General features: G+C 43.0%; 1 protein-coding gene across 1 annotated transcript; it reads right to left on the bottom strand.

The window, feature by feature from the left end:
- Positions 1 to 690: 690 nt before the first annotated feature.
- On the bottom strand, positions 691 to 17,087 carry LOC306937712 (integrin beta-3-like). The gene is made up of 15 exons (XM_079521623.1): positions 16,957 to 17,087; positions 15,872 to 15,957; positions 15,423 to 15,624; positions 14,392 to 14,644; positions 13,867 to 14,029; positions 10,929 to 11,090; positions 10,731 to 10,826; positions 10,541 to 10,630; positions 10,248 to 10,382; positions 9,192 to 9,621; positions 4,386 to 4,608; positions 3,938 to 4,038; positions 2,459 to 2,578; positions 1,970 to 2,136; positions 691 to 1,854 (listed from the first exon to the last, which is right to left on the bottom strand). The coding sequence occupies exons 1-15, from the start codon at positions 17,021 to 17,023 to the stop codon at positions 1,789 to 1,791; spliced, it is 2,361 nt and encodes a 786-aa protein (XP_079377749.1). The 5' UTR covers positions 17,024 to 17,087; the 3' UTR covers positions 691 to 1,788.
- Positions 17,088 to 18,704: the final 1,617 nt, after the last annotated feature.

Consider the following 18,704-nt stretch of genomic DNA (forward strand, 5'->3'; position numbering starts at 1 on the left):
AACTGTTAACTGTGAGTGGACACCATAAAGCATTACACTTGTTGGGTCCATCATTTTCAATTCATCATAACATTTAAAGACATACAAATATACACTTCTATATAGCCAAAAACAGGAAATCATCATAAAGGAGCTAAAAAGGGGGAAAACATATACAGTGAGGGGGGAAAGGGGTGGGTGGGGATTCAGATTTTACGGGGGCCAGTTTCGAATTGCAGCCGTCCGTAGGTGCCCTTTGAGAACGGTTTTGAAGGAGTCAGTGTTCCGTTCACCTCCACCATCTGTTCTCTCCCCTCCAGGTAGGATTGCATACAGCTTACTGATGTGCTATCAAAACCAATTGCTTTTAGCTTGTTAACCAGTATGGAGTGGTTCACGGTGTCAAAATCCTTTTGGAGGTCCAGCATGACCATGCCGCAGTAGGTCCACCTGGAGGGGATGATACTAGTGATACTATAGTTGGTTTTGAAATTTGAAAGAGAAAAATAAAAAATATGTGATAAATGATAAATGTGTAACAATTGTAAGCTCTATATGCAGACTGGTTTAAAGTGTCAGATGCAATGGAACCCCTTCACCGGGATGAGGTCAGTTTGGTGCCATTCCTCCTAGGTCAGCATTAGATTGTCAGTTTTAGTTAGGACTTCTCTCAGGTGCTGCTGTAAATAAAGAATGATCAATGAACCGTACTCCTGGCATAATCTTTAATACCTTCAATATGAATTGGCAAAACATTTTCACACAATTACAACAATATCTCAACATGTGCTCCGTTTGAAAACAGACAGACAAATGTGATTGAATGAAAACAGTAAATAATAAAAGCATCAAAAAAGCAACAAGTGCACATTTGTTTCTTACTTGGCCATGAGCATTGCCAACGATGGAATAGCATCCCTAAACAAATCCCCAAATGATAGATTTTCAAGAAGAAACACATTTCCCTAACTCCACAGCATGTTTTTGAAAACATCACAAAGTCAATGTTTTTTTTTTTTTGATAACATACAGTACCTGACAAATTCAAACACAATCCAACAAACAGATTCAAAACATTCATTAATATTAACATTACTATGATGAAGTTCATGATGATGATGATGATGATTGTTTTATTTTATTTAAATTTTTATCCCACGATTTTGTAACCATTTTTCACCCATGTGTCAATTATCTAATGTGATCCTGGGCTCTACACACCCTCCGCCAACCTGGGGAGAGCAACAGACTTGAACTCATGCTTCCTTCATGCATGACTGTCCAAGTCGCTCCTTTACACCTGACAGGGGGGAGTTTCCCTGGTTGGACGTAGCGCCCTCCATCAGGCCAGGGGGAGGCAGTTTAGAGACCAGGATTACTGCATGTTTATTATTAACTATTAGCCACATAGCATCTGGACGATTTGAGTACAGTTATGCCATAATGTTCAATCATAGAATGCTACACTTTCAAATCAAATTAGGCCCACAGGCTATAACCAAGCAGCTCTTTTATGAGCCTTTTTATTTTTTTCTTCTTCTTTTTTACAATATGTACAATTGCAGCATATTGTTGACAAATATTCAGAATGCATCTACAGTAGCTGGTCACATGACAGTGTACAGGCTTCTTCCCACATTTGTATGTTTAACTACATTGCATCCGTCGCAGACCCCTGAGTTTTTCTTGTTGAAATTGTTTATAAAATGAGTCCTCAGTTTCCTCTGTGTGCTACGTTGGTGAAAGTAGACACTGGATCTATGTACAATAGATTGTTTCCTTGCAAACAAGAAGACGAACAATGAGTCCTCAGTTTCCTCTGTATGCCACATTGGTAAAAGTAGACGTGGCTCCTTTGTACAATGGATTGTTTCCCTGTAAACAAGAAGACAAAACATAAAACATAAAGTGAATGTTGTCTTGGAATCAATGTCACACTAATAAACAGCTTTTTTTGTGTTTCGTTATGCTGTCAATATTTGTATCTCACCGTGTCCCACTTGGCATTGGCTCTCTCTTCCTCAAATTTGGCAAATTCTTTGCGGTCATTGATGGTGACCAGTAGCTTCCAGATGAGCAGGCCAGCCAGGCCCAGAAACAGAATGGCTCCAACCACTGCCAAGAGCACTACCAGGATATCAGGACCCTTAGGACACTCTGACAAAACAGAGACAAGGAGGGACAGCGAAAGACAGACAGACAGACAGACAGACAGACAGACAGACAGACAGACAGACAGACAGACAGACAGACGGTAGCATAAAAGGAAGAGTCAAGTGAAAATCAACAGTCCTACACAGTACTAATGTATTCTACAGTGTTCTCATCAAGTTAACTAATTGCTTGTTTTTGACAAGCAACTAATTAAGTGTCTAACCAGCTGACATGAACACACATTGTTCTCATATGTGTGTTCATATGAGAACCCCACACACACACACACACACACACACACACACACACACACACACACACTTACCTGGTTCCTCTACCACATACAGAAATGCTTTTCCGCTTTCATCCTCATAATACTGAAAACGCTCTATGCAGTCATTTTCATCCTTATATGTGCAGTTGACAGCATTCTTATCACGGAATTCTAAGGGGAAAAAAATGGGATATGGATTAGACAGGAAAGTAAGACAAATTAGGCAGCTAAAGTGATTATACTGACTGAGTTCCTTCTGAGGCACACTAATTTCTCAAGACAGATTTAAAAGTCCAACACCGTGGAACTTCCAGTTGAACATGTGATCGGGAGAGACGCATGAACGAAACGCTCCCGAGGATACTATTATAACTTGGACTAAAACCCAGGCATTTTTTAAATTATACTCAGTATTTTCTTCAAAATATGCCCTGACCACGCCAGCTGACAATACCCTTAGTTCCACCTGATTTGGACAAACTCTGGTATATTTTAATTGCGGAGTTAACTTCCACGCTTACCACCACTCTGAAAAAGGCCATTGATTTGGCACTGAAGCCGTTTAATGAAACACTGGAGGAGTTAGAAGCCAAAACGACCACCCACATTGAGACTTGTTTTTTTCTGCAGATGGGTTCCCAGATTGGAGGAGGTGGTCCAGAGTTGGACCACATAGGTCATTCTAATATGGTCCCAATAGGACCACACTTACATTCTCTGAGTCTATACCATAAACACACTACGGGTCGGCTTGCAACATACAGTTTTTGGTTGACATTTTGCAAGTGAGTCTTGCTTTTTATCACTGATAAAGGTCTTGTGCAAAAATGCACTTGAGACTGTGATATTATTGTGGTATTAAATCATGGCTATTGGTTATTTAGCGAAACCTCTATCTGTGATATAGGCTACTGTAATTATGATACCACAGCCTCTCATGGATTATTTAAGCAATAACTCAGTCAGGCTTGGTTGTCATGCTGAAAAGCACTGTGATATAATGGCATAGATATTAAATCTCATTGCCTGCGCAAATGTTAACTTTTCGATTTTTTTTTGGAGTGCCTGGTGGTTCAGCCAATTTGTGAGCACGACACAGTTTAGAATGTGACTGTCTTGACAGGAAATCAAGGGCAGAGAGAGATGAGAGACATTCGCACCGCAAACCCTTGATTTCCTGTCTCTCTACATCTTTTTAGCAGTTGCAGTTCCCCTTAATGTTTGTATTTTGTTTGGTTCCAGCCAAGTGTTTCTCCTCAGCCACGGTGATATAGAACTGAAACACATTTGGCTTCATTGCCATGGTACATGGTGTATGCAGTTAAAATACCATACTATCAACACCCAATCAGATTGAATGATTTGACCTACCCCATTTATCTTGGTTATCTGAGGTATACTACAGCACAATTCAAAGTTTAAACAGCACTTTAGAATGATCAAAACATTATTCATTCAACAACAACGATGTTATGTAATAGTATAAGAAGTATATAGAGGTATTATAATAATAGAAACATAATCTCTCACCCAGGTCCTTCACAAGGCTAATTTCATCTCTGCACATTCTGGTGCAAGAGTTAGCATCATTGAGCGGTCCTCTCTTGAAGTGCTTACACTCTACACAGTCCCTGCAAACACAACACCAAACCATTACCCATATATCCATGAACCATTAGCCATAGTCACATATACCCATATATCCAATGTATCTCACAACACATGACGCATTGTGAGATTGTGGATTGGCTATTTTTGTTGAGTGTTTGCCCCAAATCATAAAAAGTAACCAAGTAAGTTTTTACCTGACTCACTTGTGTAGGTCAATGTTTTGTTCTTATGTGCCTTGTTTTAACTTGATTGTTTAAATTGTGGTCCATTGTACTTTACTTAATTACTTAATTACTTACTTACGCTAGAGTTCATTTGGTTAAGTAATCCTGATAAATTAATCTTGAGCATAAAGTAATGGAATTACTTCTTGATAGTGCAGGCATCAGGGCAGGTGGGGCATTTGTCACAGGTGCTCCCATAGGCTCCAGGTTGGGTGCACTCACAGATCCCACACACACACTGGCCCCGGCCGCTGCACAACATGCCCATAGTGGACTCGCATTTGTCGGTACGTGTTGTGCAGTTACAGTTTTCTCCTGTCCAGCCAGAATCACAGCGACAGAACCCACAGTCACATTTTCCATGGCCTGCACAGGATGGAAAGGCATGTTATGGTCAATACAATGTCATCTCTAATGCTTATACAAGACTTAATTTGATCTCCCCCTCTGTCTTCTTGGTCTTTTGTTATGCACCTGACCAGGTTTGTTGATGTACATAACATAATCACTTTGGTGGAGCTGGACAGGCAAAATCTCCGTATACACATTATTCACGGTTTTGCAACAGTGAATCGTTGCTTGAGAGTGAGTTTTCCAGAAGACTGGAAAACCACAGACTTCCGTTACAGTCCAGCCAATCAGAGGTTTACCTGACCTTTTGTGATTCAGACCCTCAATCTCTGGAATTGATGATGTAACAGGTCGGTCTGACCACTTGAGCCTAGCTGAGTCAGTTCCCTATTAACACAAACATGTCTATAATGTATTGTGCATGTCTAGAGGCAGCCGTGTTTACGAAAGGCTGTCGTCATCGCACATGAATCACCCATAAATTCAGACAAACGATATATTCTGTTGTGAAAAATACACACTGATAATCCATGTAAAGTGGGATCCCCATCACCACAGACACGCGCACGCACGCACGCACGCACGCACGCACGCACGCACGCACGCGCGCGCGCGCGCGCGCGCGCGCGCGCGCGCACGCACACACACACACACACACACACACACACACACACACACACACACACACACACACACACACACACACACACACACACACACACACACACACACACACACACACACACACACACACACACACACACACACACACACACACACACACTGAACAACTCTCTCTGAAAGAATTTCCTGAAGGAAACTCTGCCTTTGTAGCAGGAACCATACTTGTAGTAGATAAACAGGATCACAGGGAGAAATCTCCCATCACAGGATCTGGGTGTGCTCTTATACCAAGGATACGGTCAAACTGCCCACGTTGGCATGTTAAGAAATGTGCCAGACACAATGGCCACACAGCAGCCCAGTTCTCACAGGAAACAAAACACAATGTTTGGCAATGAATGACTAAAGAGCGACATAACTGAGTCACACACAGCTGAGCTGGAGCAGAGTGGAGGAGTGGTGGGTTAAAGGGCCACTAATCCAAGAGCTCTGGGGAATCTTCTGGCCAGTGGCGTGCACAGACATTTAGAAAAAAAGGGCACCTTGTGCAAGTTAAAAAAGGGCACCTTGTGCAGCGCGTGGAACCGGCCGGTTGCCTTAATCCATTTTGGGGCGGGAACCCCTTTTGGTGTTAGCATTATGTTATGCTTTAGCTATTGAAAAATAGCAGATCTACAAGCTCATAGCGCGCCACAAACAAAAAAAAAAGTTCATTTTTTTTCAAAAGGGCACATTGCCAAAAGGGCAGGGGGTGCTCTAGCACCCCCTAGTGTCTATCTGTGCACGCCACTGCTTCTGGCATTGTTAATGTCACGTTAAACAAACTCCTCCATCCAATTCCATCATCCAGTTCCCCCAGTTACCTCCCTCTCATATACCCTCACTGTCTCTCTGAGCTAAGAGAGTCCTTTTCAGAGGAAACCAGCTACTGTACAAGTAGCTACAGGTTAGGTAGTCTCACTGGTTAATGGTTAACAGTACCTTTACATATCACAGCAAGTGGTTGAAGCATAATATAGCACAAACCAAAGAAAACATGAATTCACTAGCATATGTTTAAGCAGTGTATGGATTATTTTTATGACCTGCATAGTTATCTCAGCCAAATAAAGATAAAGCTTGACATTAGCCAGTCCTGCTCGCATTGCCTCATTTGTTGTAACGTTGAGTCACAGACATATGAGGGAGCGTTCTGGCTAACATCACCTCCCTGTCTCTGAGGCTGCATAATAATCCTTCCCATTAATTACATTCCTGGACGTCAGGGAATGTAAATCTTGGGGTCCATGAAAGAGGGAAGAGCAGGAAAATATTTAGATAGCAAACGATACTGTAAATAAATTAGGAGAGTGTGTGTGTGTGTGTGTGTGTGTGTGTGTGTGTGTGTGTGTGTGTGTGTGTGTGTGTGTGTGTGTGTGTGTGTGTGTGTGTGTGTGTGTGTGTGTGTGTGTGTGTGTGTGCAGTCAACCCGGTCTCTCAATTCTACAATTCTGTACATACAAAACCCCCCAAATCTGTACGTATTACACTGAAATCCACTCTATTAGCTTCAATACGATGCACGGTGGCCTGACAGTGTTGGAACCTAAAAGTGCGTTAGTAGCGATATATCTACAGTATATAATTTCATTTGTATTGTTATCGCAGACCAAGTAGGCTGTTATGCACGGACACCAACTTGGCTATAATGACACCGGCGCCACATTGTGCATCATGTTAATGGGGACATAGTGTATAGTGTATGTACGGAAATGCAGTTTGCCAATCCGTGTTATTTCACCGTGTTGTGGAGAGACCGGGTTGTTAAAGTATGTGTGTATGAGACAGACAGACAGACAGACAGACAGACAGACAGACAGGCAGGCAGGCAGGCAGGCAGGCAGGCAGACAGACAGACAGACAGACAGACAGACAGACAGACAGACAGACAGACAGACAGACAGACAGACAGACAGACAGACAGACAGACAGACAGACAGACAGACAGACAGACAGACAGACAGACAGACAGAGGAATGCTAACTTCTGTTCTCTCTTGCGTCCTGTTTATGGACCCTGGGGACATGCTTGTTGAATCATGCTCCTCCCTTTCTCTCCTTGTAGAGAAAGAATAAAACGCCGACTATTTATGTTTTTTTTGCTTCAGGGTTCATGGGAGCTGGGGCCCATAGGGAAAGAAAATCACATTGTGACCGTACAACTTCAGTCATACAGGAAGTCACAGTGTTCTGTGCGATCTTAATGCAAATAGCTGTCATATCTATATCATATCATCCAGTCTTTAAGAAAACAACACACATTGAGATTATTATTTACTCCCTTTACATCAATGCAGACCCAAACCCCCCACACACATGCACATACACACTGTTATTATGTTTGCATGACGCTGGTTCTTTGTTTGAACTTAACTAAGATTCATACCAAATGTGGAAATTTATTTAGGTAGTGAATCATAGTGCAAGATACTCCCTTTCAACTCCCTTCCCACTATTATTCATGCATGATATTGTGAGTCATAACAGCCAGGGTTTTAGACTCAATCAGCTACATTTTCCAACTACGATGAAATAAGACAGCGTGTACAAACATCAAAGCTTGGCCGGTTTAGGGGGATTATTTCTGTTTGATCGATATTGATCGATCAGCTCGCTCCTCTCACGCCTTAAATATACCAGAAGGTCCACACAGGTGCAACACTATTGCATCAAATTGCTTAAAGGCAAGAGTCAAGAACAGTTAAATGTAATAGTTGTGATTGAGTAACTGTACTGTGGTGTAATGTAATAACAGGGAGTGATGCCAACTCATGTCTCATCACAGTTTGTTAAGATTAAGAACATTGATATATAGCCTCGGAAACCGCAGGCGTTTTGTTTTCAGGGGGGGGAGCCTGGGCGAGCGAGGAAGGAAAAGTGGCATAGCAGTGGTGTATTTCGCTAAACCAATAACAGCTAGTGCAGAGGGGCGCCGCGTCTCTCCAAATGTGGTGACGTCAGTGTTATCCGCTGCGTCCTACTGGGGAGGGGAGGAGGAGGGGAGTGGGGGGACCAATAGGAAGTCACCGCCAGTTTCCAGCGCTAGTTTGTTCAGCCCCTCTATTTCCAAGAAAATAATAGGGCTCTTTCAGGCCAATTAAGATAAAGCTCTAGCAACAAGAAACAGTTGCTGTTTTCCACTCGGATACTTGTTTAGAAATTTACACAACACACAAAACGTATGCAAAGGAAGCCGGATGAGTCATGTTCCATGCTAACACTGAACAGCATGTACAGAGGCTCTACAGAGCATGGAGCATCGTGGTAGTCCCAATGCTCATACACTCTCCAATTACATGAGGCCATTATCCTGATTAATCTACACTATTTAAGCAGACCGGTCACTCACTCTAATATGCTCAACATATCTCGCCACTAGCCAGACGAATCTGCCACAGGATTTGTTTTAAAAAAAGGAAAAAAGCCCATCTCGCCGCTACTGATATTGCCAGCTGTTCAGTGATTAAACTCCCTCAACCTACCCAGCCTCCTTCTGTAGTAGCATTTAGGTCTTCACTATGTCAGCATGACATTCAAAGTGGGATCACATAGATTTAATATGTTCTTTTAGTATCCGAGTGTCTTTAGGTTCTGCCCTATGAGGAGTTCATATGTCTATGATGTCCATGTGATATCCATGTATCTTTAGGCCCTGCTTCCGGATTGTTGTGATTTCAGAGACCGTGTCATGCTTCCACAGATTGCATCACAGGAGCAGAGCCACATAATATATAATGCTCATATTGATCATTGCAATAGATGGTTTTCATGTTGATCATGCGACTGTCTGAATGAATTGGGTACAAACAATGGTAATAATAATAACACAACTCTGCTTATTGGCATCTGCATTTTGTAAGTGTTCTATACAAGGTCATTCAATAGGAACAAGACAGTGTTTAGTACCAAGGTACCTTTTTATAAACATCTGCTCACCTGAACACAGTTCCCCTTTGAAGCGCAGGCAGTTGAAATCGTCACATTCGCAGTACTTGCCCCAGACTTCTCCAAACTCATTTCTATGGCAGGAGCACTCTCCACACACACAGTCCCCTCTCCCACTGCAGACACGACTTTCCGACTTTGGGCTGCAGTTAGCGTCATCAGACGGACTGTAATCCCCATGAGCGCATTCACAGCGTGGGCCCAGACGCCCCTGGTGACACTGACACACGCCGCATTCATATGTTCCATTGCCTTGGTTACAGATGGGGCTATCAGCTTCAGCTTGAGCCTCACAGTTACACCCGCAGGCAAACTCCACGGTGACCTCCAGGGCATCCTTGAAGCCCCGAGGTTTGATAGTAAACGTACGGCTCTTCTCCTTAGGGCAGCCACGCAGCCGAGCCTCCACACTGAATGTCACCTGTAAGGACAAAATGTGTTTGTGATCTCTTAGTCTCGTGTAGCCAAACAACTATTCCACAATCCCCGAATGCTATATAAAGTCTTGAACTACACCTCCCGAAATCCGAACAAGGAAGAAATATCTTTACATTTAACTTTTTAATATCCATTTCTGCTAAGCAGAAAGCTATATTATGCATAGATGATTTCTATTCATATTAGGATAAATGTGCGCAACTGTAAAGACGAAACGGAAGTGGGGAGGAGGCTTCACTTCCGCTTTATCGATTGCTCATGATCAGAGCTTCCGTTCTCCAGACTGTATGACGGAAGCATTTGAAAATTAACTGGCCAGCAGTGGCCACGCAAGACTAGTGATCTCTGGGTGTTTTGTGTGGATGTATGTAATGTTAACTACTTTAAGCCTAGCGTCCCAGATATTTTCAAAACATTTTCAAGAATAGCATATCTTGAGGATCGCAGCGTACAGCAATGCGACACAATGTGAGCTTGTGATCAGCTATGGTTAGGTGGTTACGAATTTCACCTTCACTTTTACCTAAAAGAAAGGAAAAAAAAGAAAAGAAAAAAGATAAACACACCGGAGGTGTTTGCTAACAGAAACAAAATAATTTGGATACATACTGTGTCTCCAATCTTGAGGTCAGAGCAGGACTTGAGCCCCGGGGTGACCACTCCATCCAGGCAGGATGCGTTAAAGGACAGGGATAGCTCTTCTGGGACATCCACCAGCTCCAGTTCCACCTTAGAGCGGATCCTCTGTTCACACAAATGATATAAGTGAGAGGTCACTGAAGTTGTCAAGTAATAATTCAGCAATGTTTTGCTAAATGTAGCCACAATGTAGTGTACATTTAATCTTACTAGAAATGTATAGGTAGACAATTACTTTGAGTAAGATTTTCTGATTTTCTTACATCATACGCTTCCTGAATGAGTTCAATAACATTCCCAGAATCGGACTGGAGTGTCCCCACTGTTGAGCCTGGAATGAGTTGGCTGAAGCTCTGAACAGAGAGATCAGTGACGCATGTCAGGAACAAAGAGATCATTTTGTTTTTCTTAATGATAACACATACTATGACACATGCTGTAAATCATCTTTACCTGGTAGAGGTCCATCATAATGCTGGTCACAGCAAAGACCAGGTTGATATTATTTTCAGACATTTTCTTACTCATGAGTGCCAGAGAGGGGTAGTCCTGAGAAGAAAGAAGCAAGTGTTGTCATTGTTAGTCCTCAAAAAGTAATTCAAGACAACACCTAAAAAAGGATTCTGAATTTCTGAGGCAAACATTCCTGACCAGCACAGTAGACTTGTTATAGTTGCTGTTGCTATCAAGGTGACAAAGGCCATCATTGGGTTGGACCAGCCCAGCGATGCGTCCATCCAGTGCAATGTGAGTATCAGCATCAGTGGTGAACACCAGCAGGTGGGATGCATCTGGACGCCAGCCGATCTGGTCCTAAAAGAGATTGAAAAGAGGGATGAGAGAAAACCATGAGCAGCCTCTTCTCATGCCGTAGTTATGTCCACCAGCCCAAAGGCAGTTGGGCTGGTGGCTAATCTGTCCGGAGCTAATCTCACAAACGCTGGGCCGATCACCGATCAGTGTCACATTTCTTGTAGACGTTGCCAGTACCTCCACACATTAACCTTATGTTTAGTATCATTTTAAAGATGTAGCTTCCATTTTATTATGGAAATTAATAGCAGGCGGATCAGCCTGAAATCATGTGAAAATACTTCATAAATCAAAGATATGATATGGACCAGGCCCGGATTAACAATGGAATTTACTGGAGTTTAAGCGTCAGGGCCCGCAGTTTACATGGCCCTGATGATGACTAATTTAAATAGGTACAGCTGTTGCTTCCGTCGAAACCGTATTCATAGGTTACCGATTTCAATGTAACGCAACACAGGAATGGAGGAACCCCAGCTAGTGTTTTTGTCAAACAGTTTCTTAACCACTCGGTGGGAGTACATTAAAAAATAGCAGATCCAGCGTCGGGGAGCAGCCTTATAACTCTATTGGGAGCAGCGGCGATAGTGCTGGCGGTGCGCTGAACGTGTCCATTCACTGACTAGTGTCGTTCTTGATTGTGTTACGTGCACGGCTGCACGCAAATCACTTTTGCGCGTGTGCATGGGGCCTTTTGATTTGGTGTAGCGCCAGGGCCATCGGAGGGGTTGATTTGGCACTGAACCAGACAGCCTGGCGGAGCTGCAATGCACTCCATTCAGAGCATGAACCTCTCTAGTTCACTGTTTCCAAAAGTTTCCCAACATGTGTGGGTCATGGACACATTGTTATGGGCACCCTTAGTTTTTGTTTCCTACATTTGAATTGTAATTGTTATTACAATTTAAAAAAAATCCCACTGATGTCATGAAGAAATAAAAGAAAAATCTAAGAAATTCCATAAATTAGAACAAATATTTAAGAAGTAACAGCGTGGCGCGTTGTGAGCTTGTAGATCGGCTATTTTCACTAGTTTGGGTTCCGGGCGAATATCTAATTTCTGTTTTGGGTCACGGGCTGAAAAGTTTGGGAACCACTGTGAGTTGCCCTAAGCTGCAACTTGGGCAGGTACTGTACTGTACCTTTGGTGCACACATGCTGACTCCCTCGCCTTTTGCATTCCATGTTGACGCTGAAGGAATGCAGATAATTTGCAGATGGAATGAAGATTACGTGGTAGTCCACCTACTGTAAACCTTGTCCCAACCCAAACCCTTACTTTAACCATTAGCTAGTCTCATGTAGCCAGACGTTCAGAGATCTCGCCTACTGATACATCTGGTACTGTACATCTGAATTCAATGAATGGGCTACAACTGGGTGGAACAATTCAGAGATTTAAAAAATCACACCCGTGTGAAGTGAGGGGCGCTCTTATCATCGTACATCATCATCGCCGACTTCCTACGGACTTGAGTTGACTTGAGAGTTGAAAGACTCCTATATATACAACATATCAATGTTTGTCTTACGCAATGTTTGTGTTTACACTATGACGTAAAATTGTCCCTTCATTGTCAATGGGAATTTAATGTTTGTGTAGGACAAATTTGTGCACGCACACTAAAAGCTGGACATAGGAGTGGCTAGCGCCCCTCAAAGATTCACACCTGTGTGAAGTGAGGGGCGCTCTTATCATCATACATCATCTTATTCTGGCCAATCACAAAATCCGTCTTCACTTTTCGGCCCTCATTTTTATCTTCAATATGTACTTTGCTCAGCCAATCAAATCATCGCTATAGGGTGACCAGCCAATCACAAGCCAATATTTGTGTTTACACAAACCCGGAAAGCTGGACATATGAGGGACTGGGTGACGTGACGACCACGAAGAGTGTGGTGACATCTGGAGAGACAGAGGACGGACGGAGAGATCTGGGGCTGAGAATCTGAGAATCTGGGGCTGGTGGTGATGGTTGGCAGCCCAAACCACTTCCTCCGTGAGAAGGAACCAAAAGCTACAGATTGCAGTAAAACCTGTAAAGAGGGTTTAAAATCAGCCTCGTATGGTGCCGAGGCTGAGATGTGTGCTGTTTGCCGCACAGAAGGATTCTGCCAGGACTTCTGGTCAGACGAAGGAGGAGCCAGGCCCGGACGCCCACAGCACCTGAAGCCTCTTAGTGTCGCAAGAGACAGTAGGTGTATGTTGTAAGACCCAGAAACACCCAACGATTCTAGGTTTACAACACTGATGATGTGTTCAAGTTTGTGCATCAGTAGTTTAATTTACTGGGACGGTATCTGGATTGGTTTTCAAAGCAGTTAGGCTTGTTAGTGCTGATTTTCTCCACTATCCAAGCCCATTCAATGAATTTATTTTTGCCAGATGTAAGTCTGATCTGAGGCAACATGAGACTAGGCATAACAATACACCACCTTACCTAACCTTAAGAAGGTTACCTTATTTGGAATAGTGTACACATCTGCATTCTTCTGGCATCAACATAGCATGCAGACAGTTGCCTTTGGCATCAACATAGTATGCAAAATGTTAACGTAGTGCGAAAGGTTGCTGTCTGCAACATACTGTAGTTCCAAAAATGTTGGCATCTGGATGGCAAACTTTTACCTGCCATATAACACGCAGAAATGATAACACTGTGTGCAAGTGCACAAATCTGTTTTGCTTATTTGTGAATATGAATACATGAGCATTTAAGTGTGAATGTACTGCGCAATTCATGTGCAACTCTGCATGCACACATTTTCATACCTTGCACACCACTGCCTGCATGACAGCATCAAAGCCACCCTCTGGTGTATCTCTGTTTCTGGATATCTGCTCCTTGTTCACCTCCTCAGTGAAGCGTTCCACCTTCTCTGTCAGTGACAGCACATGCTTGAATCCAAACTGAGCCCTGCATGTAGTCGAAATTCTATACAAAGAGACAGGGGTATGTATGGTGGTGAAATATCTATACATCATAGATAGATTGAATAGAATAGTCTCCACATAAATGCATAATGATCATAATGAAAATATAATTTGAGATAAAAATGTGTCATGGTTGGAAATTACAGTAGTGAAGTAGCCATGGTCCTGCATATACCTGTATGGGTGTATCGGTTTGTTTATGTCTGAGTCAGAGTGATGCGACCGTGGTCTTCCGGCCGGCCCGCCCTCCCATTAGCCAATTTTAATGATCATTTGCAGTGGCCAGGATATTATGAAATCTAGTATTCAAATCCTCCTCCTACTCCTACTCTACATAATGTGTGAAACATGATCAACACCTACCCATAGCAAGGGTTTGTGACTGCTTCCTTAGGGGCGAGGTACATGTATGGTGACACAGGTTTGTCTACAAAGGCTCCAAAGCCCATGCGCAGGTTACTTGTTTTCTTGGCCATGGCTGCAGCCAGCCCTTTGCCCAAGGTGCGAAGACTAACCAAGTCATCCTTCATAGAGAAAGAAAGGTCCATCAGATAGTAGAGATCTACTGGGTAATCCTCAACCTGCTTCACTGACACAGTGAAATGCCTGGCATCATCTGAGAAAGAAATAACAATGAGGAAAATGGTAAAATAACATGTTATAGCTACAATTAAAGATTAAAATTAGAGTTATGATCAACAAATTGTCACTCTCAGGTCGTAATACAATGACGAGTTGGGGGCGAAGGTGCATGTGTTTGGTCCAACGTCAGTCCGACAGGCATTAGTCCGACACCCTACCCAAAACCCAAACCCTAAACCTAACCTCGCAGGAAGCCACAGGTTAGTTTTAACCTACCACGGGTTAGTTTTAACCTGCCACGGGTTAGTTTTAACCTGCTGCGCATGTCAGGAGCCACGTGTTAGTTTTAACCTGCCACAGGTTAGTTTTAACCTGCTGCGCATGTCGGGAGCCACGGGTTAGTTTTAACCTGCCACAGGTTATTTTTAACCTGCCATGCATGTCGGGAGCGAAGGTGTTGTCGGACTAAAGCCTGTCACTGTTAGTATGTCTAACCAACGTATGCACCCCTGCCACAGGACTCTGCTGTCACGTTGCTTTTTAACATTCCCAGTAGGACTCGCCCACTAGAATATGGAAGTGCCGTTCTCACTCATAATAGACTTATGCGCCCACTAAAAACTGTTCAAACAAGGCAGGAGCTGCTAAGTGTGTGTGTGTGTGTGTGTGTGTGTGTGTGTGTGTGTGTGTGTGTGTGTGTGTGTGTGTGTGTGTGTGTGTGTGTGTGTGTGTGTGTGTGTGTGTGTGTGCGTGTGTGCGTGCGTGCGTGCATCATGCGTGTGCGTCCGTGCGTGCCGTGCAGTGTCTGGTACCTGGTCTCAGCACCATGTGGACCTTCTGAGGCCTAATCTGAGTGACATGAGCTGTCCCCGAAGCCTTGTCACTCAGAGGCGTGTCCTTCTGGACATTCAGGGAACTGAGGGGAAACTCCACGGCCGTGGCAGCACAGCCCCCATCCAGCAGGTTCTGCTTCAGGTCACAGCGCGACACACTGGAGCCCCCCTTTCCCAACTCCTGCACCCATGAAACACAGCCAGGTCATGTTGGCACAGCATTATCAGCAATGACACACATTACATCTTAATTAAGTTCAATGGAAGCGGAGAAGGTAAGGTGTGTAATGGATAAAGGAGAAAGCAACAGTATGGAATGTTGCAGGGGGGTCATGTTCAAACACGCAACGCTGAGCTAAGAACGAGGTACAGCCTGGACATGTGTGTGCGTGCGTGCGTGCGTGTGTGTGCGTGCATGATATTCTCACCTCCTGAGAGCACCAAGCACAACTAGGGTGAATAGCCAAACATTGACGACAATTGCTCACTCCTCTTGATGTACAGATGTTGGAGCCTGAGATAAACACAAACATAACATAGCATAATAAACATGAAAACACAAAGATAATGCATTAACAACCCATAATAATTTAATAACTACTTCTCCTTTAGTGTTTTAGACTAGCATTTAGACAAGCAGCACTTTGCATGTCATCCATTAACCACATTTCATTTGAGGTTTCCTTAGTCTTTGACTGAGAAATCCTGTTTAGATCAACAGATAAAGCAGGTCACAAAATAATGTTCCGCACAAGGAGGGTTCTCTTAACAAACTGTGGACCCCCATTTGAAATGTTTGTGCCAGGGAGGACCCCCATTAGAGAATTTTGTTGTAAAATTCCATTTATGACAGTTATCTTACTGTAGTATGTGTAGGTGGGGCGAGTCTGCATTTTCTACTTCTAGCCAGTGAAATAATAGTGAAATTAAAATGCATTTTGCTGGAGACCCACCATGGGTCCCCAGACCCTAATTTGAGAACCTCTGCCATAAGAGCCTTGCAAGAGCAGACATTTAAATAAATACTTAAATGCAATTTATACAACCAATTATAGTAGCCCATGACCAAGGGAATGTCCTAACCTAACCCTAACCCTAAGTAATTGTAAGAGTTCATTTTCATAAGCTATACTCCATTGTAGCCTATGATATGATTCCCAAAACAGAATGTGTTGTCGGTGCAACGCATGTGCAGCAGGCTAATAGGTGTGTCCCATGGGGCAAACAAGTGGGATAGTCTGTCTACAGATCCCGTGTATTTTCACTCCCTTATAAGGTAATACGAAAAAAAGTTAGCGAGATTAGCGAAGAGGATAAATCTTGTACTCACAACGTTTTTGTAAACGATAAAGAAACATACATAAACATAAACATAAACTTGGGCTATAATAGCAGTCTGCAGCTAATACTTCACCGTTTAAAAGTTTTTAGTAGCCTGCCTAGATACATTCGCACAAAAGTTTTTTATTTATTTTTTATTTTATCACAACCGAAAGAATAAAATCCCACTTACCGAAAGCATTTGAAGCAACTGATAATAATATCGTCAATATAACTAGTCTGTCTAATAAAGTTCCCATGGCTGGAACACAACTCTCCTGCCTGTTGTGCGTCGGATGTTCTGACTCTGCTGAAGTTGCCACACCACAATTTACCTCTGATCATTCTTGCAAGTTGCAAAATCCATGTACCGCCTGTGGATACATGATTGGGTCATAGCCTAGCCCTAGCCCTATAGCCTTGCCTATCCGTTTGGAAATTAACCCCTTAATTTTATTCAGAGGATTATTGTGCCATTAATTGATTGATTGATTGATTGATTGATTGATTGATTGATTGATTAATCAATTAATTAATTCATTAATACATAAATAAATGTTTATTCTCAAATGACAGTAATTTATTTTACTAAGCAATGCGATAAATCAGGCTTTAGTTTAATATCATTTTAGAGTTTAGACCCAACTAAAACCTTTGTCAGATTCTCAGACAGACAGACAGACAGACAGACAGACAGACAGACTGTCTGACAGAGTTGTATCAAGAGAGCTGCCAGCTTGCAATAAGGATGTAGATGTCTCAAATTCAGGTAAGTAGTATTGGAAGTCCCTCTAGTGGACAAATGTGGACAGTGGCTGCAAAATTGTGATCAGGGACCATTTCCTTGTCAGATTCAATCACTTTTGTTGAAAACTGACAGACATGAGAACCAGTCTAGGCAGGACATGTCAATATATGTGTCTGAAGCAGTTCCACTCTTTAATTGAGTGATAGAAGTCCCATGGTAGTAGTGGCTTTTAAAACAGGAAAAAATAAATAAAGTCATGATGGGTCATGAAAGCAGATGAAATGAAAAGGGAGCAAAAGAAAAAGATCATATCCATTTAAATTCACCGCTCCCATTTCTGTCTGGACATCGCTGTGCAGAAATAGACCCGGGTGGTGGTGAGGGGGCAGAGGTAGGCATAGCAGGCAATGCTTCTGATCTCTGTATTTGACCATTTATTGAATCATTATCCTCCCTCTTTCCAACTCTTTCTGTCATTCTCTAGTTGGTTGCTAAGCTACTGTCTCCAGTGTTCAGGAATTGTGGAGTACAAATGACAAAAAATGAGAACAAAGAAGACAAGCTGATACTCGGCTATTTCAGTAGTATTAAGCTCTGATTGCTAATTCGTTTAGTTTAGGTAGAGAATGTATACCCCACGGACAAATTAAGCCCCATGCACACACTGACACACATACGCACACACACAGCAGTATTGGCATCTTTGTTAATGATTGTTACTTCAGTTCTGACTCCCCTGTTGCCTTTTGAAGCTTCCACCCCCATGAACAATGGCATTTTGGACAGGGCATGTGGCTGGATGTGCCGAGTAAAGAACTGCAGTCTAGGTCAGATGGCAGCCAATTAAGACTGTGAATAGGATGGATGGGGGAGGCTGGAGGGAGGGTGACAGGAGGGAGGCCTTGACCCGTGTTTCCGATCTATTTGTGGTCCTTCGAGCTTCTCACTATGTCTGACAATGCAATCATTCATGACTCGCCGCCAACTTGCCATTTTGATAACCAGGCCCAGCTCAACCCCATAAGCTCGATGGTTTTGAATTAATGCAGATCATCTGAAGAGTGGTATGGAGGTGGAAGGGGTCAAGTGGGGATGTGAGTATCTGTCTGAGGTAGGCTTATGCCCGATCCTCTCTTGTGTGGGACGTCCGGTATCTGTGTTGTGATGCTTTCCCATTGGATTGGCTCTCAGAT

This window comes from Electrona antarctica, assembly GCF_951216825.1.
Source record: "Electrona antarctica genome assembly, chromosome: 14".
Lineage (NCBI taxonomy): Eukaryota > Metazoa > Chordata > Actinopteri > Myctophiformes > Myctophidae > Electrona > Electrona antarctica.